The sequence below is a fragment of the Dermacentor variabilis genome, chromosome 8, assembly GCF_050947875.1.
Source record: "Dermacentor variabilis isolate Ectoservices chromosome 8, ASM5094787v1, whole genome shotgun sequence".
Lineage (NCBI taxonomy): Eukaryota > Metazoa > Arthropoda > Arachnida > Ixodida > Ixodidae > Dermacentor > Dermacentor variabilis.
Genome location: NC_134575.1, coordinates 129,381,191 through 129,407,372, shown reverse-complemented (window position 1 = coordinate 129,407,372; position 26,182 = coordinate 129,381,191). Strand labels below are relative to the sequence as shown.

General features: G+C 48.7%; 1 protein-coding gene across 1 annotated transcript in view; it reads right to left on the bottom strand.

Annotated features, from left to right (window-relative positions):
* Positions 1 to 26,182, bottom strand: part of LOC142591271 (cholesterol 7-desaturase nvd-like) — a 63,493-nt gene that overhangs the window by 11,190 nt on the left and 26,121 nt on the right. Inside the window, exons 5-6 of the mRNA XM_075703607.1 lie at positions 8,794 to 8,982; positions 7,993 to 8,414 (exon numbers count right to left, since the gene is read on the bottom strand). Of these exons, the coding sequence (XP_075559722.1) occupies positions 7,993 to 8,414; positions 8,794 to 8,982 (611 nt within the window). The remainder of the gene's footprint in view (positions 1 to 7,992; positions 8,415 to 8,793; positions 8,983 to 26,182) is intronic.

The window sequence follows — 26,182 nt, the reverse complement described above, 5'->3', positions numbered from 1 at the left end:
GCCTCATCACCTCGAGCGTACCGGAATCTTGGAAGAACGCTAACATAAACCTAATCCATAAGAAAGGGGACACCAAAGAATTGAAAAATTAGACCGATCAGCTTACTGTCAGTTGCCTACAAACTATTTACTAAGGTAACCGCAAATAGAATCAGGAACACCTTAGACTTCTGTCAAGCAAAGGACCAGGCAGGATTCCGTAAGGGCTACTCAACAATAGACCATATTCACACTATTAATCAGGTGATAGAGAAATGTGCGGAATATAACTAACCCTTATATATAGCTTTCATTGATTACAAGAAAGCGTTTGATTCTGTCGAAACCTCAGCAGTCATGGAGGCATTACGGAATCAAGGTGTAGACGAGCCGTATGTAAAAATACTGAAAGATATTGCTACGGAACAGCCGCCACAGTGAGGCTGCACTGAGGAGGAGGAAGACGACGTGGGCCCCGCTTGATATAACGTTGCCATTTTGGCCTTCCGTTAGCTTCCCTGTAAATAAATTGTATATAGTATTGGGCTCCAGCTACACGTAACATTAATTTGGTGAAAGTGGACGTTCCCCGTACCCATCATGGAGCTTCGCAGCGGTCGCAACGGCGACAGTGCAACTTCGGCTCCGGCCGGCGGCACTTCATTTACGCAACCGTCTCCGCCTGCAGCCCCGACCTACGTCGCCGTCTCACCCCCCCCCCCCCCCCTCGTGATCCTGGTGTTTTCAACGGAGTCGGCAGTCCTGATGTTGCGACTGGCTCCGCTTACACGAACGTGTCAGCACCAGTCACAGGTGGGATCCGACTATTATGCTTGCGAACGTTCTTTTCTACCTCGACGGAGCTCCACTTGCATGGTTCCAGACTCACGATGGGGAGATCTCGAGCTGGGATCTCTTCAAAGAGAAGCTCCGCGACCTCTTTGGCAATCCGTTCGGTAGCCAAGTCAATGCCAAGAAAGCCCTTGCCACACGTGTACAGACGTCGACCGAGTCCTACGTGTCGTACATTCTCGACGTCTTGGCCCTTTGTGCCAAGGCTGACCCGACCATGTACGATAAGGTTAATCACGTCATCAAAGGCATTGCTGTCGACGCCTTCAATTTACTAGTGTTTACGAACGTCACCAGCACCGATGCGATCCTCAAGGAGTACCGCCGTCTCGAGCATGCTAAAAGCCGCCGGGTATCCCAGCACATCACGCGACTTCCCAACACAGCTGCTACGTCATCCTGTGAAGTCCTCTTGCAGCAGCCGTCACGATGTGACAACTTGACCCGCATCATTCGTCGTGAGGTCGAAGCGGCACAACCGGCGGCCCCTTCATTCACATCACCTGATCATTCTCCGGTGACAATCTCCTTGATCCAGGCCGTCGTCCGTCAAGAGTTGTCCAACGTCGGCCTGCAATCCATTCGTTCCGTACGCTCGGAACCTCTCTCTCCACGCACGTCCCCACCGTGCACTTCTTACTCTTCTGGACAGCGCAACCGCTCCGAATGGCGACGCATTGGACATGTCGCTCGCCACTGTCGCAACCGCTGGACTTCTCCGACGCGCTATTCACCTGATTACCACCCTCGCCCCTCTAGCGCATCCTTTTCCTTCGCCCCTTCTGTGCCCGCTCCATCATCTGAGCCTGCGACGCCTTTGACACGACCCCGCTACTCCCGCTCGCCTTCTCCCTCCCGTCGTCAATCTCGTTCGCCCCCGTCACGCCGTGCTCCTTCTCCGACCTACTCGCCGCACCCCCGACCGGAAAACTAGACAGTGCAGCCTCTGGAGGTGAAGCTGCAATGACTACATTGGCACGAAATCCTCGCTTCACATTACCCACGAAAAAGAATCTTTTGGACGTTGTCGTCGGCAATGTTCCTCTGTGCGCGTTGATTGACACCGGGGCGCATGTGTCCATTATGAGTGCTGCTCTTCGCCGTCGGCTCAAGAAAGTTCTGACGCCCGCCCCGAACCGATTTGTACAAGACGCCGACAGGGGAACTGTCGCTATTGTTGGCATGTGCTCTGCCCGACTCACCATTGCTGAGAGACACACAGTCGTTCTCTTCACCATCATCGAGCATTGCCCTCGCGAACTCATTCTCGGTCTGGATTTCCTTGCCAATCATTCGGCCCTCATTGACTGTTCGGCCGGCTCACTTCGCCTTGACTTGCCTCCTTTTGCCGACCCTGTGGACCCGCCTCCAAGCCGTTTGAGCTGCATGGATTTTATTCGCCTACCGCCTAAATCTGACGCACGTCGACTTGTTGTCCTCATCAGCTGTACCTGACGGCAATTACGTGGTCGCACCAATTCCGGCAGTTATACTTACACATGGTGTTACCGTGCCGCACATTGTGCTGACAATTACTGGAAACCGCACCTGCCTTCCCCTTGTCAATTTCGCGCTAACCGCGCAAGTTCTGCCTCAGGGGATTTCATTGGCTATAATCAGCGCTTTACAGGACGATGAGATCGAGCCATTCACAGTGGAAGATCGTCACAGCTCAGCCCATACCGTGATGTCATCGCACGGTATTGACGTCGACATTGAGAAGATGGTTTCCTCTGACCTTACACCTGTTCAAGCTGAAGCCCTTTGCCGCGTTCGTGACGGCTATCACGACATTTTTTACTTTGACAATCGACCCTTAGGTCAAACGTCCGTCGTGACCCATCGCATACACACTGGCGATGCGAACCCTATTCACCGACGTCCATATCGTGTTTCTGCGTCCGAACGAGCTGTTATCCAACAGGAAGTCAAAAAGATGCTTGCAAAGGACATTATCGAGCCTTCCTGTAGTCCCTGGGCTTCTCCCGTCGTACTTGTCAAAAAGAAGGATGGAACGTGGCGTTCTTGTGTAGATTATCGCCGCCTGAACAAAATCACAAAAAAAGACGCCTACCCTTTGCCACGTATTGATGACGCTCTAGACTGCTTGTACGGTGCCACCTATTTTTCTTCTATCGACTTACGGTCCGGCTACTGGCAGATATCCGTCGACGACATGGACCGAGAGAAGACTGCATTTATTACCCCTGACGGCCTTTATCAGTTCAAGGTGATGCCTTTCGGTCTCTGTAACGCGCCCGCCACCTTCGAACGAATGATGGACTCTTTGCTTCAGGGGTTCACGTGGTCCACCTGTTTGTGCATTCGTACGACGTCATCGTTTATTCGCCCACATTTGACACGCATCTAGACCGTCTTTCAGCGATTCTTGATGTGTTCTGCCGCGCCGGTCTCCAGTTGAATTCGTCAAAATGTCACTTCGCTCGGCGCCAAATCACCGTCCTTGGACACCTCGTGGACGCCAGAGGCGTGCGACCTGATCCGGACAAAATTCGCGCCGTTACGAACTTTCCTGCTCCGAAGCCTACCAAGGACGTTCGTAGTTTTGTAGGGCTCTGCTCTTATTTCAGACGCTTTGTGAAGGATTTTGCGACAATCGCACGTCCTCTTACCGACCTCTTGAAGAAAGACGCCCCATTTTCTTGGGGACCTGACCATGCCGCATCTTTTTCGCAGCTCAGTATTCTCCTTACCACGCCTCCAATTCTGGCCCACTTTGACCCGTCTGCCTCAACGGAAGTTCGAACTGATGCCAGTGGTCACGGCATAGGAGCAGTGTTAGCACAACGCCAGCGTGGACATGATCGCGTTATAGCCTATGTCAGCCGAATTCTATAACCCGCTGAGCGCGATTATTCAATCACAGAGCTCGAGTGCCTCGCTCTTGTGCGGGCTGTTGCGAAGTTTCCTCCATACTTGTACGGACGCCCCTTCTGTGTCATCACTGATCACCACGCGCTCTGCTGGCTATCCTCGCTCAAGGACCCCACGGACGACTCGCTCGCTGGGCGTTACGCCTGCAAAAATATACCTTCTCCGTGGTATATAAGACGGGACGCTTGCGCCAGGATGCCGATTGTTTGTCCCGCTACCCCGTCGACGAACCGACTGATACGGACGCCATCGCTTGCGTTTTCTCTGTGTCCCAGTTGCTTGAAATCGGCAACGAGCAACGCCGCGATCCTTCATTACGAGCCCTCATCGACCACCTGGAGTCAACGCATGGCGACGCCTCTCTCCGGATGCTTCTCCTTAAGGAGGGAACATTATACCGCCGCCATCTCGATCCACACGGCCTTGACCTTCTGCTCGTAATTCCATCACACCTGCGTTCGACTGTCCTCCAACAACTTCACGACGCTCCCTTGGCTGGACAATTGGGCGTCTCGCGCACATACGACCGTGTACGCCGTCGATTCTTTTGGCCGGGTCTCGCCCGCTCCGTGCGGCGCTACGTTGCCGCTTGTGAGCCCTGTCAGCGCCAGAAGAAGCCCTCCACACATCCAGCTGGATGTCTCGAGCCGATCGACATCCTACCGGAACCCTTTTTCCGTGTTGGTCTAGACCTGTTTGGACCGTTTCCTCTCTCGGGCTCCGGAAATAAATGGGTTGCCGTCGCTACTGATTATGTTACGCGGTACGCAATCACCAGAGCCCTTCCGACAAATGGTGCTACTGACTTGCTAACTTTCTGCTCTATGACATCATTTTAGTGCACGGTGCTCCGCGCCAATTATTCACTGACCGTGGTCGCAGCTTTCTGTCGGCAGTCGTCGAGGACATCCTCCGCTCCTGCCCGACAAAGCACAAGTTCAGCACGTCCTACCACCCACAGACCAACGGCCTCACGGAGCGCCTCAACCGGACCATCACCGACATGCTTTCAAAGTACGTTGCGACCGGCCACCACGACTGGGATCTTCACTTACCATATGTGACGTTCGCGTATAATTCATCGCGTCACGACACCGCCGGCTATTCACCATTATAGCTCCTATATGGCCGAGAACCCGCGTTGCCCTTAGACACTTTGTTGCCCTCGGCCACACGTTCAACCACTGAATACGCCCGCGACGCGATCGCACACGCCGACCACGCGCGCCAGCTCGCCCGCACCCGTCTCACAGGAGGCCTCACAGGAGCATCAGAGACGCCTTTATGATTGCCGCCATCGCGACGTGCACTTTACTCCGGGTTCTCTGGTGCTTCTCTGGTCACCCATTCGACGTGTGGGCCTTTCCGAAAAGCTGCTGTCGCGCTACACTGGCCCATACCGTGTGGTGCGACAAGTGACCGATGTCACGTATGAAGTCATCCCCGCCGACCTCTCAGCTTCATCGTCGGGTGCAAGTGACATCGTTCACGTGGCGAGGCTAAAGCCATACCATACACCTTTCACCGCGGATGTGGAGATTAAGCACCGGGACGGTGCTTCTACTGCCGGGGGTGATGCCACGGAACAGCCGCCACAGTGAGGTTGCACTGAGGAGGAAGGACATGACGTGGGCCCCGCTTGATATAGCGTCGCCATTTTGGCCTTCCGTTAGCTTCTCTGTAAATAAATTGTATATAATATTGGGCTCCAGCTACACGTAACCATATATATAGCGGCTCTACAGCCATCATAGTCCTCCATAATGAAAGCAACAAAATCCCAATAAAGAAAGGCGTCAGGTAGGGAGATACGTTCTCGTCAATGCTATTCACAGCATGTTGCAGGAGGTATTCAGAGACCTTGATCGGGAAGAATTGGGGATAAAAGTTAATGGAGAATACCTTAGTAACTTGCGATTCGCTGATAATATTGCCTTGCTTAGTAACTCAGGGGACCAATTGCAATGCATGCTCACTGACCTGGAGATGCAAAGAGAAGAGTGGGTCTAAAAATTAATCTGCAGAAAACTAAAGTAATGTTCAACAGTCTCGGAAGAGAACAGCAATTTACAATAGGTAGCGAGGCAAGTGGTAAAGGAATACATCTACTTATGGCAGGTAGTGACGGCGCATCCGGATCACGAGACGGAAATAATCAGAAGAATAAGAATAGGCTGGGGTGCGTTTGGCAGGCATTCTCAGATCATGAACAGCAGGTTGCCATTATCCCTCAAGAGAAAAGTGTATAATAGTTGTGTCTTACCAGTACTCACCTACGGGGCAGAAACCTGGAGGCTTACGAAAAGGGTTCTACTCAAATTGAGGACGACGCAACGAGCTATGTAAAGAAGAATGATAGGTGTAACGTCAAGGGATAAGAAAAGAGCAGATTGGGTGAGGGAACGAACGCGAGTTAATGACATCTTAGTTGAAATCAAGAAAAAGAAATGGGCATGGGCAGGACATGTAATGCGGAGGGAAGATAACCGATGGTCATTAAGGGTTACGGACTGGATTCCAAGGGAAGGGAAGCGTAGCAGGGGGCGGCAGAAAGTTAGGTGGGAGGATGAGACTAACAAGTTTGCAGGGACGACATGGCCACAAGTAGTACATGACCGGGGTTGTTGGAGAAGTATGGGAGAGGCCTTTGCCCTGCAGTGGACGTAACCAGGATGGTGATGATGATGATGGATCAAAGCCGACCTTGCCCACTCAAAATTTACTTGGGCCACCCACAAAATTTGGTGGCCCACCTTCAAAATTGACCTTGCTCAATTCGAAAATTGAGTTGACCCACGTTCAAAGCCGACCTGGCCAACCTTAAAAATGTTACTTTGTCTAATTCGAGCTTATGACAAAGGGATCCCGTCAAGTGGCAGTCACGTGACCAAGTAAGAATCATGAGTTGTAAGGTCACACGACCAAGTGATGACATATGACAATGCCACGTAACCTGGATGTCGAAATAGTATGCACGTCAATATAGTCGACACGCCCAGACACGCCGTACCCAAACACGCCGCGGCCTCGACAAAGAATGCAAGAAGTATCGCGCGGAAGAGTAATAATGCTTTCGCAATCAATGCACGTAAGGAGACTTAAGTACCTCTGTAACTTTATTTAGAATGCTTCCGCTAGTTTATCGCAGTCTTTTTCGAAAATATTCGTCAGCATGACCTATCGGAAATTTACCACGCTCACACCAGGGTCATTGGGCGATTAATAGCACATTAACCGCTTCAAATGGCTTAAACAACAAGCGCGCGCACTGATTCTTCCGCAGCGCCAGGAGGCAGCTGGCAGAAAAAGCGTACCGTGCGCAGCGCGCGCGAAGAAGGCTGTCGCTACTTTCCACAATAGAGGTGTTTAGTCAAGGGGGGGGGGCAATCAGAGCGCACACGGTGACGTGTGCTCGAGCGTACGGTTAGACGACCGGAGGGAGAAGCACGGTTGGCGCAGGAAAGTAGTTGGCGGCGTTTCCGGAGATAGAGCATGACAAGTGAGTGACCACGATTGAGGTGGGGGATGGCACATCGATCTCCACAACGACAAGTAAAACGCTCCTCTCTCCTGACTTCAAGATATCGCGCACATAATTTGCTATGAACGTCCTGTACTAACCATCAAAAGTTCTCCTATAAACGCTGTGTACCAACCTGAAAAAGCCATTGTTACGAATACAAAAAAAAATCTACAGCATATCACCTAGAAGTCGCCGCAGACCACCGATTTGTGCCACTTTTCAGAAGCTCTAGGGGCTAGGCTACCGTTTAGCCGTTTAGTCATGTACGTAACAGTTCAATACTAGGTACCAGGTTACTTGAACTGAAAGCCAGCGTCACCTCATGATTAATCACGATAAAATATGCAGCTATTCGTGTAACCATGCCCTCACACCCCCCCCCCCCACACACACACACAACTCAACTGCAAAGAGTTCATAGCTATCGCCTTGATGGGATGATTAAGGCGATTAGCCCAAGACAATTTTTATGTCCAAGTCATCCACACGCTCACTGGTCCTTGGCGTTAGAAAAAAAATTGTCCACTCAGGATCATTATCAGATAAGGAAACGATTACATATTTGTACAAAAAGTTGACCTGCTTCACCAGGCAGCACTATGAAGTAAACAGGGCGTTCTATCGCAAAATGTTGTCCTGTTCAATCCACATTTCGCATTATTTCTAACAAAACGAGCTGGCAGGCTCTAACATAAGCATAGTGTCTGGAAAGAGGAGAAACTCAGCGTGTTGTTTGGATGTACCTGGCGAGCCTCGACATGATGACGCAGATAGTCGGGCTTCCAGCCGAGGATAGATATGAAGGCCTCAATGACCACCGTAGCCTCGTGCTTGTTTGGGCTCCACGTAACCACCCATTGGTGCTGGAAAAGGCGGCCCTTCCACGACTCGCCCATGTTCTTCTCGAACTCGGTGCCGTTGACCAAGCTGCTCGCCTTGTGGATCTTGTTGAAGTGACCCGAGTCGGCGCCATTCTCAGCTATGTCCTGGATGTGGCAGTGCACCGAGTGCTCGAATCGTCCCGTAGACTTCGACTCCAGAGTGTGGCTCAATATATCCTCTGGTACGTTCCATGAGGGTGCCTTGCCGTCTGCATGGTACCATACGAACACCAGGCCGAGGAGTTCCTTAGACGTCCAGACCTTCACCTTGGCGAAAGAAGGGGCTGCAGGAAGGAACGAGATAATTCATTGCGGTTTAGAAAGCTCGTCGCGGCTCATCGCTGGAGAATTACGTATATGATAGCTACTCTCAGGGCTTACTGTTAGGAAGCGCATTGCAATGAGAACTGTGTGAATGAATACTTTACAGAGTGGAGATAGTAGATAGTCTTGCTGGTACAAAGATATATGACGCAGCACTGCGTTGTATTGGCGTTGAAATAACTTAGAAAAACTTAGAAAAAATAACCAGTGCCTCGGTCCCTCTTGCTGGGAGATATTCAGTGCACGCAGGACTTTGGTAGTTTGCCAACTGGCCGAATGAACCCTTCAACCATGGTTGTGTGAAATCGTCAGCTCTGAAAGCTTACCAAGCCCACTCACCTTTGACGGAGTACGGCACGTGGGTGCAAGATCCGTTTTTACAATCAAACTTCCATCCGTGGAAAGGACACTCGATGATGTCTCCCGCCACACGACCCATCATTCCCAGGTGGGCGCCCAAATGCGGACAGTATGCGTCGAATACTTGCGCCGTACCGTCCTCACATCGGACTGCGACGAATTCCTGACCTGCAGAAAATCCACATTGCGTGCGTATATTAATGCAAACTATGGGTTCGTTTTGTTTACTTTTGTTACTTATCCTTGTTTGACCAGAGTCAGCTGTAGCATGTTCAGTGTGATCACGTGACCTGGCTGTAGATATAAAGGATTTCTCGTTCTGACAATAGTTATGCGGAAACGCACAACGTGGAGTTAAGTAATTAATTAAGGGAAAATGAGACATCCACTCAATCGTAGCAATTGCTACAAATAAAATCCATACGGGTTCCTCGAAAGAAAAACCTCGCAGTTGAAAAATTCCTCCTGGTCCGGGACTCGAACCCAGGACCACCGCCTTTCCGGGGCAACCACTCCACCATCTAAGCTAACCAAGCGGCTAGCAGAGGGCAGGGCGAAGTCAAATTTGTCAACTCGAAGCAAATGCAAGTCTTTGGCGTAATAGTTCTGCACTTCCTCCAATTGCTACGATTGGGTGGACATCTCACTTTCCCGTGATTTCTCGTTCTGAATAAAATTAGTTGGAAGTTGGCGCCAGTCCTGGCGTTGTGTTCTTCGCCCTCGTCTAGTGTGCGCAGTGTATTTCTTTGAACTTATCCTCGTTCGTGTTTACCTTAAAACATTATTTTCAGAATGTTTTGACCACAAGTGAGAACGCTGCCATACAGAACGTGCTTTCAGCAAATGGATTAGCGGGATTTGGCATCCCTAAGGACCGCACAGCCGGGCTATTGAAGACGGTGAAATGGTGTCGCTAGGTCACTAAATAGTGCATTAGAATGTACTGTTATACTTTGCGGTTAGATAGAAAAGAAGAAAATGATGTATACGAGTGTATAGGCCACGCCAGCCCGAACGCAGAGGCAACGCTTTTCAATGATTGTCGAATCGCTGCGGCATGTATGTAAATAATCAAGCTAACGCAACTGCCCAATCAGCCTATGACGGCGGCACCTGCATTTCTTTCGAGAGTCGATGTAGCGAAAAAACTTCGCCCATTTGCGTGTAACCTAACATTGCATCAATGAAATTACCCGACTTTAGTAGCGCACGCCTTCACACCTTGGACCCTAATTTATAACTTTATATTTCGACCGACCTCCCACGGCGTGACTGCACCCTTCTAGCCCGTCTATGGCTTGGACTAGCATCCTAAAAATGGGCAACTGGAATTGGAATGGAATGAATTGGAATGGCCAACTGCCAACTTTGTTTGACACTTCTGCAGGTGCAGCGAAACGATCGCTCAGCTTCTTTGCGAGTGCCCTCGTTTCGACCCGCAATGAGCGACCACTCTCAGCCACGTTAGACCAGCTGGACAAACTCCCACTCACGCAAACTAAAATTCTGGGGCACTGGCCTACAATGACATCAGCACGAGCCGCCATAAAGGCGCTGCAGTCTTACTTATGAGATACCGGACTGCGTGACAAATTGTGACTGAGTCCTCTGTTATGTGGAATGTATTAGTGGGACGTCCACACTAATATGACTACGTGGGGCCTTCACAGACTGCGACAACGCCCACAGATACACTTCTGCATCGTTTTTCACGCGTGAGCCTGTATGCCCCCATTTCGAAGACTCGCGATGCGTATGTGTGAAGCTCAGCGATAAAAGTTGGCACAGCGCCATGAATGAGGTCAGCGGCGCACACGGAGGAAGGAAACTCGGGAGAGGCCCTGACGTCACTCTCTGTGAAGCGAAAGCGAAGCCGGAAGTTGGCGTTGCTCATGGCGTTGCTCCGCCTATTGGGCCAGCTCTCCTCTCTTGTTTACATTTCTCGCGAAACCACGCCGCGCTGCGCGCAACCGTGCTGTTCGGACTCGTGCGCTCCGCAGCAATACTAAACAATCGTTAGCACGTTAGCATGATTCCACCAAAGAGGGCAAAATTTCCCGCGGATATTCCTTCATCCGTTGCCATTGTCGTGGCGCGGTACATTGCCTACAGCGTTGCATCCGCGTTCATTTCACGAACTTTAGTCCCTCGTGTCCCATCTGGCCACAGCAACATCCGGTAGAGCACGGTCCAGATAACACAGCGCAACAAAACACGGAGACCAACGCAAATCTGCCCGCACGGCGCCTTTGCCACGGTACGAAACCTACGGAGCAACACGTGTGTGCGCACAGACCAATAACAAAGCCGACATTGTGGCCCAAAAGGCGTGGCCACTACAGCAAAGAAATAAAACAGCAAAACAAAGGAGAACCTACTACGTCATTTCCTCCACACTTTTCTCCTAGCGCGCGGAGGGGGTAGGGCCTCTCATTAGTTTCCTTCCTCCATGGCGGCGCAGATGTCACGGCGGATGATGGATGACCTACATAAGTATAGGCGAGCGGCACTGCGGATCACGTCATCGGCACAACTGGCGTGATGCCAACTCGCACAGGTAGCGCTGCTCGGAGCGGATGGCACCTCACAACTCGGCTCTTGGAAAGAACAGTCGGTGCTTCAACGTTATGAAGTAGTATGGATGGAGTGGGTCCTTCCATAAGACAAAGGCGGGCTAGTTGGCTTGACATATTTGTGCAAAATTTTCTGCGCACTAAAAGACAGCAAGAAATGGACACAAAGACCAGTGCAGGGGCCCTTCAGGTCCTTCCCATTATCTTGCAGACAATAACATAAACAATTAGGTAAGCAATAAGAGAATAATTAGATAAACAATGATGGCCGAAACGAGATAAAGTACGCTACCGCGAAATACGGATTCACTACATGGAATGAGGGTCGCTTTTTTTCATTTATTCTTTTTCTCTCAACTTTTCACACCCCTTTCTCCTTTCTCTGCTACGCCATAGCCTACCGAATATATCTTCTGGTTAGCTTCCCTGTCTTTCTTTTACATTTCTTTGTCTCTTCTCTGTGAACATACGAGGTGGTAAATTTCAAAACTAGTTCTTTTTAACTATCCAGCGCTTCCTTGCCTTCCCACGCCACATTTTCTCTATCCTACCCCCGCCCCTTGTATTTGTATGGGAACTGCGAGCGAAGAGTGGCAGGGCTGTTCACTCGCTTCGAGACTGTGTCGGTTCTACCCATTCTCTGCCTTCTCTCCCCCATCCTCTCTTCTGTTCTATCTAGCTTCCCTCTGGACTTGCACGTTGGTAGAAAGGTAAGTGCTGGCGGGGCTCTCGGATAATTACACCTGTCAAGAGGCTAATGTGGCGATGATCCGGGAGCTGCAGAGGGCATTGTGCACAATCGACGCGATGCGGTCCAAACGAGTTTCTCGCGTCTCTTTTCTTCCCTGCCACGCTCCTTCCATGCATATACACGCTCTGAACCACTACTCAACGTGGCGTGCCGACAGCAGCAGCAGTGGGAAAGTCGAAGGAAAAGGCAAAGAAAACTTCGCTTTAAAAGCCAGGCAAGCACGGAGCTCGAGAAAGCGAATGCTCATCGTACTTTTTTACATTCCCAGCATTTGGTATGGGCAGTTCGTTCTGTATGGCCAGACGCTCAACAGCGGAATTTTGTAGCCCAGTTTTAGAGTGTTTGAGGCAGACCGTTGAGCGAAACCAGTCCGATCTACGGTACACAAGCACCTGGATGCTGTACGGCAACAGTACACATTGTGACAGAGCTCTCGGCACAAGCGACCTTCTTGCCGGATAACGCGGCAGGAACTTTCCACGGCATTCTGCACGTGTGTGGTCACTGATAGACGACTTGCTAACAAACTGCCACGCCTTTCCTTTAATTAAAGAAAGCCAGGGGGGTGTGTTGAGTAACACATTAGCAACTTCATTGACAGTGTGACGGACACAGGGACAACCACCCCGTTGGCCGTCGTGTACGTTTCGGACAGGCCATATCAATTTGCGCCTAGAACAAGATACGCGCACGTGTCCTCGCCAGGGCCGTCGTCATGCGCATGCTTCACGCAAAAAAGGACTACTTTTCTTAACTAGTTATAAATTTTACAACGAATGCACAGAGTGCGCCACAATAGTGATCGTGTGAGGCATGCAGTGTATAACGACGAATAAGAGGGAAACGTAAACCTATTTTTCAGGTTTACAGTGTTTATCTTACGAAATGTTTGCCGAGGGCAATACGGTTCAAAATTTTATGCAATTTCTAAATGCTCACGTTCCTTGAACTATAAGCTTGTAGTAAAGTTTACGCTTTTGAATCCGCAGACATTGATGTAATTGACGACTGAGTACTCCTGGCTTCACCTGATCAGTTAAGAACTGCTAGAAAAATAAGCAGCGGTGCATTGTTAGCATGTCCTACTTATTATGTTGTAACTCATGGCTCAATAACGACCATTGTAAGCTATATAGGTGCTCATCATAGACGAGATATTTTTCTGACATCTAGAAGCCAAGACACCTTAAAGACCGCCTATTGTCGACATTCGGGTTTTTCAATATTACATTTATTTCTTCACTTTCATTTGGTAGTACAACGCTGTGCAGCAACCCAGGGGCGTTGGTGGGCAAACAGCTACGTCGTTGTCGAGCTGTTCATGAGCGCACGGCGATTAAGAAAAATAAGGCTGCACGTGAGTTGGTAAAGGTCACCCAAACGTTGGCAGGCTGCTTTAAAGGGCCCTTCACCAGGCCCCATAGCAAATTTCGCTTATACGCTGAAACTTGCTACGTGTCTTCTAGGGAGCGTTCTGCCGCAAAAAGTTTTCAAGTCGTCTCCAGTAACAGCCGAGATAGAAATATTTCAGTATCGCCAACCCATGATTTCAGGAGGCGTGCTTCACCGCCAAAATAGACGCTCTCTCCACTTTCTGCGTCTAGACTCCTAAAGCAAAATTCCTTTCCTGCGTTCGCTCATATACCAGACCTCGAGGATCGCGTGACGCATACGTCACGGCGCATACGTCATTTTTACGCATACGTCATTTTTTTAAGTGAAGCTTTCTTTGCTATCGACTTTTCAAGGGAATTGCTGCTGTTCTGGCTGCTACTTCATTAAAACTTCTTTCTGGGCGAGTTGGTGCATACTTGACATAAAAATTGTTACAGCGCAATCACATGCAACCACAAAGTATGAAGGACGGGACACAAGCGCTTTGACAAGCATGCACTTGGGCTAAATTTTACCCACGAACTACTTGACGCAGATGTCTTAGTTTTTAGACCTGAGACTAACCTTTCATGAAAAGCACGTTTGCTGGGGCTACTTCCCTCGCGCAAAAAAGGACTTGTTACCATATGATTCAACGCATTCCAAAACAGTAAAAAGAGCTATAGCGTCGCACTGTTTGGAATCGTCTCTTCAGAAGTCGTGCCCGCACCTGATGCAGCAAAGTTTTGAGAATCAGGCCAGCCGACTTTTGGCGGCGGGGTTCCCCCATTCGGTCTTGATTGCAGTGTCTGAGACCCTCCTTCAGAAGCTAAAACTGGGATCACGAGGAAAAGATGACCGTCGGAAGACCGACAAGCCTTTGGTTGTGCCATACCTGCACAAGACTTCCCACAGTCTCAAGAAGGTAGCCAACAGGCATGGGGTTTCCGTTGTTTTTTCGGCACCCAACAAGCTGGCACAGTTATGGCCACGCATCTGCAACTCTAAAAAAAGAGGTTGTCAGCTAAAACATGAGAAGCCGTTCATCAAGTGTTCCACAGGAGTGGTCTACGCCATTCCCTTGAAGTGTGGAAAGGTTTATGTCGGCCAAACCGGCCGCTGCATTAATGAACGCTTGGGGGAACATGCCCAAAATTTAAGCAACTTAAAGGACAAGTACGCACATTTGGTCGCGCACGTAATTGAATGCACAGGATGCGAGGCTCGTTTGGGAGAGACGAAGATTCTTGGCAAGAGTGCCGACGCGACGGCGCGCGTCACTTTGGAAGCGTTCCACATACACAAATATGGCAGGAAGTGCGTAAGCACCCCTTCTGTATCGCTTTTTGCTGCAGAGCTTCATTTTTTGGAAGCGACTGCTTACTGATTTCAATGTATGTTAATATCCCTCGCCTTTTGGTAGCGTTTTTCTAGTTTTTTTCGTTTTCTTGTTTTTTTCTGCGCTGATTCTGTTGACTGCTGGCACGTCCGTTCATTGATGCGCATTGTCATTTTTCCCCGATTGTATCACTCCCTTCCCCCTTCACTTCTGCCTTTCCCCTTATATAAGGTATCCGTCTTCCGTCAATAAAATTTTGTTGACAGTAAAACAGCGCGTGTGTCCCGTCCTTCATACTTTGTGGCTGCATGTGATTGCGCTGTAACAAATTTTATGTCAAGTGGCTGCTACTGTCGGCGCACCACGTCGGGGGGGGGGGAGTTCAGAGCGTGTATATACATGGAAGGAGCGTGCAGAGAAGAGACGCGAGAAACTCGTTTGGACCGCACCGCGTCGAATGTGCACAATGCCCTCTGGAGCTCCCGGATTATCGCCATAGCAGTCTCTTGAAAGTTGTAATTATCCGTGACCCCCTCAAAGCGTTTACCTTACAACGTGCAAGTCCAGAGGGAAGCTAGATGGAATGAAAGAGAGGAGGGGGAGATGAGGCAAAGATTCATAATAAGGTTCGTTATAGCGCAACACAAGGACAACAGAAGGTATAAAACGAGGACACGTCGCTGACTCTCAACTGATATTGTATTGAAGATATGCCTAACATATAGATAGGTGCCAGTTGATAACCATGACATGCATGAGACACAGATGCATCGAAGCAACTGTGACAAACTAACGCATAATCAAAATTGAGATAGGTAACGCGCAGTTCCTTGTCATGAAGAGTGATAGACGGTTCGCTGATGCATGCCTTCTCCCTAATCTTTATATTGTAAGCCTCGGAGATTTCCCTTGTCAGTTGGCTGGCGTGTTTAAAAATGACACTAGTTGTGTAAAATTCGGGGCGACAACCGCACGACTTGCAATGCTCCGGGAGATTAAGTGGCGCAACGCCTTGAAGAGATAGCTCGTGCTCCCTAAGTCGAACGTTCACACATCACTTCGCTTGTCCCACGTACTCAATCAATATTTGGGGTTTTACGTGCCAAAACCACTTTCTGATTATGAGGCACGCCGTAGTGGAGGACTCCGGAAATTTTGACCACCTGGGGTTCTTTAACGTGCACCTAAATCTAAGCACACGGGTGTTTTTGCATTTCGCCCCCATCGAAATGCGGCCGCCGTGGCCTGGATTCGATCCCGCGACCTCGTGCTCAGCAGCCCAACACCATAGCCACTGAGCAACCACGGCGGGTGTCCCACGTACTCTCTACCATAATATAATGGAATGGCATACACAACCTCCTTAGCACAAGTGATGTACCTGTTCACATGTTTGACAGTGCATTTTCCCTGCACTTGCTTATCCTTCAAATTATCAACTGAGGGGCATATGCGACCTATCATGTTTCGCAGAAAAGCGAACATCAGTGCTGTACCTTGAACCAACGTCCCTAAGCCCATGCGCTAACTTGTCTACATACGGTACTACTGCGTTTTATTTTTCTTCTAATTTCGTTTTTATACCTTCGTCATTCATGCCCGATGCCGCGAAGCACACTTTCACTCACAGATGAAATAATCACTTCGGCGTAACCAGCGTCCAGTAAACGATTTACCTGATCAGAAAAAGAAGCTTTCGACATATGAGCATTTAGAATAGTCTTTGCTATAGCCCGCTTCACTACCTTAGAATGACCGGATTTAGAGTTCAAAATGGGCTTGACCGACCTGGGATATTTCCTGCACACATGAGACGCTCTTGTGTGCTGGAACATGTGCTCAAACATGTGAACAGGTACATCACTTGTGCTAAGCAGGCTGTAAATGTCATTACAATATGTTGTGGTAGAGAGTACATGGGACAAACGAAGCGATGTGTGAAGGTTCGACTTAGGGAGCACGAGCTATATCTTCAAGGGGTTGCGCCACTTCATCTCCCGGAGCATTGCAAGTCGTGCGGTTGTCGCCCCGAATTTTAAATAACTAGTGTCATGTTTAAACACCCGAGCCAGCTGACAAGGGAAATATCCGAGGCTTACAATATAAAGATTAGTGACAAGGCATGTATCAGCGAACCGTCCATCACTCTTCATGAAAAGGAACTGCGCGTTACCTACCTCACTTTTGATTATGCGTTAGTTTGTCACAGTTGCTTCGATGCATCTGTGTCTCATGCATAGCATGGTTATCAACTGGCACTTATTTATATGTTAAACATATCTTCAATAAAATATCAGTTGAGAGTCAGCGCCGTTTCGTCATTTTATACATCCTTTTGTCCTTGTCTTGTGTTGCGCTGTAACGAACCTTGCTATCAATCCCAACCAACTGGCCCAACTTGCCGTCTTGATGAGACAGAGAATGGGTAGAACCGACGCCTTGCCGCTCTTCGCTCGCAGTTCCCATACAAATACAAGGGGGGGGGGGGGCGAGGGTATAGGGAAAAGGTGACTTGAGAAGGCAAGGAAGCGCTGGATAAGCTTAAGTTCAAGGTACGGTACGTCTCTGCTATTTATGATAAATAAAACCATGCAAATATATCTAACGGACAACTTACGCAGGGCGTGCGGAAGCAGAGCCACATTAATCGAAGCGCACCACAGGGTCTAGGCGGTACAACGGAAGCGGTCGTACGTCAATCAAATCAACACTTCTGTGCCCGCCGCGGTAGCTTTGCGTTTATGGCATGGCTCGAGGTCGCGGCTTTGATCCCAACCGCGGCAGCCGCATGTAAACGGAGCGAAAAAAGAAAAAAAACGATCGCGCACTTTGATTTAGGGACACGTGAAAGAACACCACGGTGCCAAAATTAATCTGGTGTGCGCCACCACGGCCTGTATCATAATCCGATTGTGGCTTTGGCACGTACAGCCACATAATCCAAATCGAGATTAATACTTCTGCCACGATGTGATGTGCCATGTGAGGCAATGACAATGCTCAGCCCTCTCAGAGGTTATCAAATATGGCGCACAACAACGCCTCAAGCAAACACCTCTGCTTTGTGTTTTGTGTACTACGCATAGAAACAGTAGTGGTGCTCGCGAGGTAGCATTTAACAACTCACCACTCTCGTGTTGGACAAAACGTTGAAGAAACTATACATTCGCCGTCAACGTCACTGCTAATTATCTTCAATCAAAGCAAACAGCACAGAAAGCTTCGCTTACCTCGACTGCCACGTGCGTGGGATCTGCATAATTTTTTTTCTCCTCGCCTTCCGTTGACGGCGTCGCGTGCATGCTGTTGAGATTGTCTCGTTCTGCACAGCACACGATTTCGCGAGTTGTGCACGAGGACACCTGACACGCGATATAAGTCTGCACTACGCGAATACTGAGGCAGACAAGCGGATCTGAGAGCATGATGCCGCGCTGGAACACGGTAGAAAATGACATAGTTTCGGTGTCTGCGCGCATGACTTGGGAACGAGCAGACGAAACGGAAGTACATCTCTCGCTGCGGTGCGAAGTAAAGTAGAAACGTTCAGACATTCGGTTTGTGTGTTTTATTATTTCTCTAAGGTTTAATTCGCCTATTCTAGCAACATATTGCAGAAATAACAGATGTTGGCTTGAATAATTCTCGAAGTCACGTGTCACTACGAGCGAAGTCACAGCGCGAACACGTGTGCGGAGGCGCACGTGCACGTCATCCTCTGGCTGGGAGCGTGGCGGTCGCGAGAAAGGAAAACTGCGTTCGGTTTGAAATTTCAGATTTCTCCACGGCGCGTAGCGATGTAATACTTCGCAGACACGATCGTTATCGCGCATTGTATGCTGTGCGTTTGTCAGCACAATATGGCCAGACATGGTGAAGGGCACTTTAAGGTGCAGTAGAAAGCTGCATGCCGTGCAGCCATATTTCCGCACTGCAGCGGCTTCCCTGTCATTGTGACATGAAGGGATAGCATATACGCTGACTGTGCTTATGGTTTAGCACACAGCCATTCTTCAGTCAGAGCACATCTCAATACCGCTTTCTAGGAAAGGCGGTTCAGCTGGTGTCTTCATTCGCATGGCGTTCACCTCATGCTATTTGGATCGACCCGGAACAGCAGCATACACCCATTCGCACTTGTGACTCAACATGGAATTTTTGAAAGCCGCGTGGGTTTGACAGACATGATCGCACATGTCTACACCATAATCCTTTTAACGTTGCCTATACAAAATACTAGAATAAAATTAAGCGCGTAGGATGGCCGCACATATAATCCGCAATTGCAATGTTCTTTAGAGCGCAGCTCTTAGGCGCCCGTTCCTGCGGCAAGCATCGGCCTTGGCGTAACCGAGCGAACGAGCACAACAGCGAAGGATGAAAGAGCGATCGCGGAGCGTGAGATTAAAGACGCGAACGACAGAGACCATTGAGAGCGGCCCCTTGAGACCTGAACGTCGTCCCCGAGGGCACTGTGGTCGCTGCCCTTGCGTGAGCTCAAAGAAGGTGAGAAAGGAGAATTTTTCTTAACCGGATGTGACGTCACATTCTTGTTCGTTTGTTTTTTGAAATGGCTAAACTCAGATGGCATGGCTCGCGCCTCGTTCGCGCACGCATCCTATGCATATGATAGTGTCTTGGTTCGCTTCTTGTTTTTTGCGCATGTTTACAAGCTTTAATTTGCGGACACTGCCGAAGTCCAGGCCTTGGTGACATGTGTTACTCAGCTGCCGGTGCTACCACGACGCATTTGAAGCAAAGTGTCGTGCGATTACCCGTTCTCTTGCTGACACCTGCAAAAACCGGTTGTGCATTCGAGCTGTGGTCGATTTGATCTCGAAATTCGAAGGAACAGAAATGGTTGTCGCAGGATAATTGATTTGTTCGTGCCTTGAACAATTGCTACTGCAGTTCCTATGCGTTGCACCGATGTAAGTCGACCGGCGGTAGCTTCCACACGCAACCAATGCATGCACTCGACTAGTGGGAATGTCGTCCTGGAATATTCATGTCGTGCGTAGTTCTTTTTATCCGTATCTATAGGATGACTACGCTATACACCTCTTATTCACCCATGTAACACATTCCTGCATTTATTTACCTTTCTCACTGCTTGCGCTGACAGCGGTAGAGGCGTCAGAGGCTTTCATTCGTTGCCGATAGAAAGCGAAAGCGTATTTCCTTCACTTAAAGCTTGTTATCAGCTCTCTTGTGAGCCGTGGAGGTAAATCGTACAATGTGTATGTTGTGAGCGAGCTGGTAAACGAAACCACTTTACTGCTGCTGTCGCTTTTACGGTAACTTTCAAAATTAAACATATATGAGTGTATGAATCGGCTCACCAAACTTTCTATACAAGTCCGTTGCTTTTGTTCATATATCATGTGCGTAGCTTTGCAAGGGTGATATACACTGTAAAAAGAGCTACAAGGCAGATGACGAATACTGTCTGCTCTAATTGCTGTCTGTGCTGTTTTTGAGCTCCTCGACGTTGAAATTTTGCGCGTTCTGCCGGCGCAAGCAGCGCACTCCAGTCTTATCACACCTGGCAATCGCTCGTCGCGTTTTCGCTAGCGTGAATATCGAAAGAAGGCGTATGTTCATGCGGGGCCACAAAACCGTCAAAAACTTGTCCCACCGAGATTCAGTACACGCCAAACTTACTTTCTCACCACGACCGAGCTGCTTTTCGCTAACTGCGTCACAAGTCTCGGTTGCCTGCCGTAAAACACTGAATTCCTTGAAATGCGTCGCAGATTGTCAAACAAAATTTCTTACCTTGCCGTAGTCCAATAGTGAAGTAGTGGCGGCACGTCGAAGTGCACAAAAACGCAAGAATACACCGGGAGCCCAACAAATAAGCTACGTCCAAAAGAAACGGGTCGCCGAACAGGCGAACTTCACATGCGCAGCCGGCCTAGCTAGCTTCGGTGGCGTGTCTGGCGCTTGACGTAAGCATATGGCCTGTTTGGCGTGCCGCTAGCTTGTTGCTAGGTAGCGCAAGAAAAATAAGCCTCAAAGTATAAGTTCATTTGTACTCAAAACTTTTAAGTTTTAGCGGAAAAGAATTTTAACAAATAAAACGTCTCAGTTCTTTTTTTTTTTTTCGGTGCTCGCGTCAGCTAACGGATGGGATAACACTAGGCGTGACGTGTTTGCTGCTGCCAGTTTTTGTCGAGTGTCCCCTCTTGTTCAATTGAAGTTATTTCAAAAAGCAAGGAAAAAAAGCACGAAACATCTTGCACCTACAAAGAGGAGGCGATATTTTTATGCTGTCACGAGACTGCCGCAGCGGCTCGCCGCCAGTTGGTGTGGCTGCTCTGCCGTAGATGCGTTTGAACGCCGGCGCCGCGCCGCGCTCGTTTGACTGCTAGTGTGCATGGGGACTTTCTGCGGCGACGATCGCTCCTAGATAGCGCCGGAGTAGCGCGTGTCGTCTGTTCACCGATGATGCCATCGATAAGGCATGCGGCGAGCGCGTCAAAACAAAGCGCTGCATGAACGGAAGTCTATCTGCGGCGGCTGCAGAAGCAGGAACGGCACTGCACCGGGACTAGGCGAGGCTCGTCGCCGTAAAAAGCGGTGCGGCCGGACCCGGACCAGCGTCGGGACCTTCCTATGGAAAGCCGCAGCTGTGCATTCTGAATCGCGGCCACGCGTCAACCGCGCGCTGCCTCTCGGGTTCTCCCGATTAGTGAGGCATGCAGCCGCACCACTCTTAGCTCGTTTGCAACGTGCCGCATGATCAGATTGTCCGCGCCAACCAATATATCGCTAAACCAAAACACATATACAGCTGCGTTCAAATTTCGCATTAGGAAGTATCGCAATCGGTAAATTCACTCCCAAAGGTCGTCCTAATCGTAGAGTTTCATACAATTACTAGAGGAAACTGCGGCGCTAGTGTCTACGGGAGCTGCAAGCAGGATAGTTCAGCCAGCATGCGAATTATGTGTAGTATATGGATTTGCCTAAACTTCGTCCTTCTGGCTTTAACGGCTTCGTGTCTCTGCAAAGTGGTCATTTTAAAGAAAGTACTGCGTTATAAATAATGAAGTACACATTATTAAAGTTTTCAGACAGCAGAATTTGAACACAGGACGTCTACCATAGAAGCCCGATATTGAAAGAAGTATGCCACGAATGCATGCACAAGCGGAACCACTGCAGCTGCGATTATGCTTGCACAGTGTTATCACCTTTTGTATTGAAAAAGTATAATTTTTTTTAGTTTAGTTCACTTTAGGCCCAGAGAGCAATAAACGAAGCCACAAGAACTTCTAAACCCAAACACGAAGATCAGACAAATTCATGTATTACTCATCATTCCCATGGTGGTCAAACGATCACAGCGCCATAGATCCCTCCAGTAATTGCAGGAAACTCTACGGTCCTAATGAGCGCACTAAATATACCTTTGTGTATATTCGAGCTATAACTTGCACTTGATCACAGAATGTACCGCAGCCTGCGCGCCCCCGCACTGCGAGGGCGTTCTTAACTTACCTAGGATGCCGGTCTCAGGGAGATACTGTAATTATGCATGTTCTTTGATGTGTGTGAGTTATGCGTGTGTCGCATGACCTGTGTGTATAATTTTGTTTACCACTGAAATAACCTGGACTAGCATGCTGGGCGTGCTAGCGATCAAACCTCTTCAGTTTTCATGAAATAGCTGGAAACGCAACGGGCAACGTCGGTGATCAGGCGCGGCCGGTAATACCTTTCCTGTATCCTCGATGGCGTCCGGGAGAATCCGAGCTGCCCAGCGGTCGGATCGTCATGCAGGGCGGGCAGTACTTCTGGACGCAGCGCTGACTGAACAACAAGATGGTAGTCGGCGCGGACTTGTGAGAAGTTCTTCTTTACTAGTATGTTGTTTTGAAGCGAGAACGAAGATAATCGTCGCTTAAATGCCCTAGGGACAACGTCGGTGTGCCCTTCCAAATACTCGACAAGGCCTTTTAGCTCCGGGTCTGCTCGTTGCAGTTCAGCGAAGTCTTCCGCGCGTATTATTCTAAATAAGCCTTTGTCATCCTCGTCCTCTAGCGGCGGCGGGTCAATGGGGGCGCTTGACAGGCAATCGGCATCGGAGCGTTTTCGTCCGGACGTGTAGGTTACAGCGATGTCGTATTCTTGTAGTCTGAGGCTCCACAGCGCCAGTCGTCCTGAAGGAGCCTTTAAATTCGCTAGCCAACACAACGCGTGATGGTCGCTGATGACTTTGAATGGCCTGCCATGTAGGTAAGGGCGGAATTTCGTTGTAGCCCAAACGATGGCGAGACATTCCTTTTCGGTCGTAGAATAATTGCCTTAATTCCGCTTATGACAGCGACCAGCTAGCGTAAGCGATCACCTGGGCTAACCTGTGCCCACAAAAACAGGCTACACAGGCTACAAAAACAGGCGACAGCGGCGAGCACAGTCGGCGATTGTCAAAATCTGAACAGCGGGTCAAGCGCGTCGGCTTTCATACATCACACAGGGGATGGAACCATCGATAACATTCCAGAAACTTCCGATACATGCAGGCGCGTCCCGCACTGTGCGATAACATTTGTTTGGCGGTGATACGTGGTCTCCCGATAAAGATAAACAAGTACACGTGTCAATATATATAAGTTCTTCGAATGGTATCGATGGTTCTATCCGTTGTCACCGAGCCTTCTGTAATTGATTGTATGCGCGGCGCGAATTGTATAGTAATTGGCGTGGCACCAGCGATAATTCTGGAATCTTCGTTGGCTCATGTACAAAAGCCGACACGCTTGATATATATATATATATATATATATATATATATATATATATATATAAAATCAGCAGCCTGGTTACGCCCACTGCAGGGCAAAGGCATCTCCCATACTTCTCCAACTACCCCGGTCACGTAATAATTGTGGCCATGTTGTCCCTACAAACTTCTTAATCTCATCCGCCAACCTAACTTTCTGCCGCCCCCTGCTACGCTTCCCTTCCATTGGAATCCAGTCCGTAACCCTTAATGGTTATCTTCGCTCTTCATTACGTGTGCTGCCCATGCCCAATTCTTTTTCTTGATTTAACTAAGATGTCATTAACTCGCGTTTGTTCCCTCACCTAATCTCCTCTTTTCTAACTCCTTAGCGTTACACCCACCATTCTTCTTTCCATAGCTCGTTGCGTCGTCCTCAATTTAAGTAGAACCCTTTTCGTAAGCCTCCCGGTTTCTCCCCCGTACGTGAGTACTGGTAAGACACAGTTATTATACACTTTTCTCTTGAGAGATAATGGCAACCTCCTGTTCATGATCTGAGAATGCCTGCCAAACGCACCCCAGCCCATTATTATTATTCTGATTATTTCAATCTCATGAACCGGATCCGCAGTCACTACCTGCCCTAAGTAGATGTATTCCCTTACCACTTCCAGTGCTTCGCTACCTATCGTAAACCGCTGTTCTCTTCCAAGACTGTTAGACATTACTTTAGTTTTCTGCAGATTAATTTTTAGACCCACCCTTCTGCTTTGCATCTCCAGGTCAGTGAGCATGCATTGCAATTGGTCCCCTGAGTTACTAAGCAAGGCAATATCAGCAGCGAATCGCAAGTTACTAAGGTATTCTCCATTAACTCTTATCCCCTATTGTTCCCAATCCAGGTCTCTGAATACCTCCTGTAAACACGCTGTGAATAGCATTGGAGAGATTGTATCTCCCTGCCTGACGCCTTTCTTTACTGGGATTTTGTTGCTTTCCTTATGGAGGACTACGGTGGCTGTGGAGCCGCTAGAGATATTTTTCAGTACTTTTACATAAGGCTCGTCTACACCCTGATTCCGTAATGCCTCAATGACTGCTGAGGTTTCGACTGAATCAGACGCTTTCTCGTAATCAATGAAAGCTATATACAAGGGTTGATTATATTCCGCACATTTCTCTATCCCCTAATTGATAGTGTGAATATGGGCTGTTGTTGAGTAGCCTTTACGGAATCCTTCCTGGTCCTTTGGTTTACAGAAGTCTAAGGTGTTGATGGTTCTATTTGCGATTACCTTAGTAAATACTTTGTAGGCAACGGACAGTAAGCTGATCGGTCTATAATTTTTCAAGTCTTTCTTATGGATTAGGATTATGTTTGCGTTCTTGCAAGATTCCGGTACGATCGAAGTCATGAGGCATTGCGTATACAGAGTGGCCAGTTTTCTAGAACAATCTGCCTACCATCCTTCAGCAAATCTGCTGTTACCTGATCCTCGCCGGCAGCCTTCCCTTTTGCATAGCTCCCAAGGCTTTCTTTACTTCCTTCGGCGTTACTTGTGGGAATGAATGAATGAATGTGTGTTTTTTATTGGCGCAAGGGCCAGGTATGGCCAAAGAGCGCCATGCAAGTGTTAGTGATTTCGCAGTGGAGTGATGGGTTCTATGAAGTTGATGTGCCGTGGCTGTAAAGGGGCCTAAAATATAGTCACTGTAAAGTGCGTAAAATGTACGTGTAATAAAATTATGGCGATGACAAATGACGTGTACTATGAGCATTAACGTGCATTGCAACATAATGATACGATATAAAAATGCATAAGTTTCTAAAATTCACTACAGCACCATGGCCTCGTTAGAGCCCTTGACATACTAGGGCCTGGAGGCATGTGCTATATAAAACAACTATCACAGCGGCTCCCTCTGGAAAGAGGATGCGCTACGAATTTATTGGGCTCATAACATGTAGTACAACCTCATTTAAAAAATTCAGGAGTACTTTGGTGTTGAAAAAATGGCTCCTTACCAAGAAACATAGCTGGGTGAGGAGGTACGCAATAACGATATGCAAGAGGAAAATGTTTCTTTCAGATTCGGCTTTGCGACACTCCATGAGGACGTGGAGGACGGTCAGCCTCTCACTACATCGACCACAGGTTGGCGGTTCATTTCCAGTAAGCAGAAAATTGTGTGTACTAAATGTGTGGCCTATTCTTAGGCAGCAGAATGGGACATCTGTTCGCCGCGATTTTGTTGGGGAGGGCCAAAAACCTAACTGTGGCTTTATAACGTGCAGTTTATTGTTTATTTCTGCGTTCCACATGCGTTGCCAGTGTTGTTGCAGTTTCTAACGCAAGAAAGGCTTCAGATCTATGACAGGGAATGCAGCTGTATGAAAAGTGTTCAGTGATGTGAGTGATGTGGCCATTTTATCAGCCAGTACATTACCCTCGATACCTCTATGGCCAGGTATCCAACTTATTATTACATGCGTATATGATAAATAAATGCTGCATAAGAGTGAGTAAAGTTCAATGAAAACCGGATTTGTAAACTTTTGTAAGGAGTTCAGCGCTTTTACAAGGCTTAACAAGTCT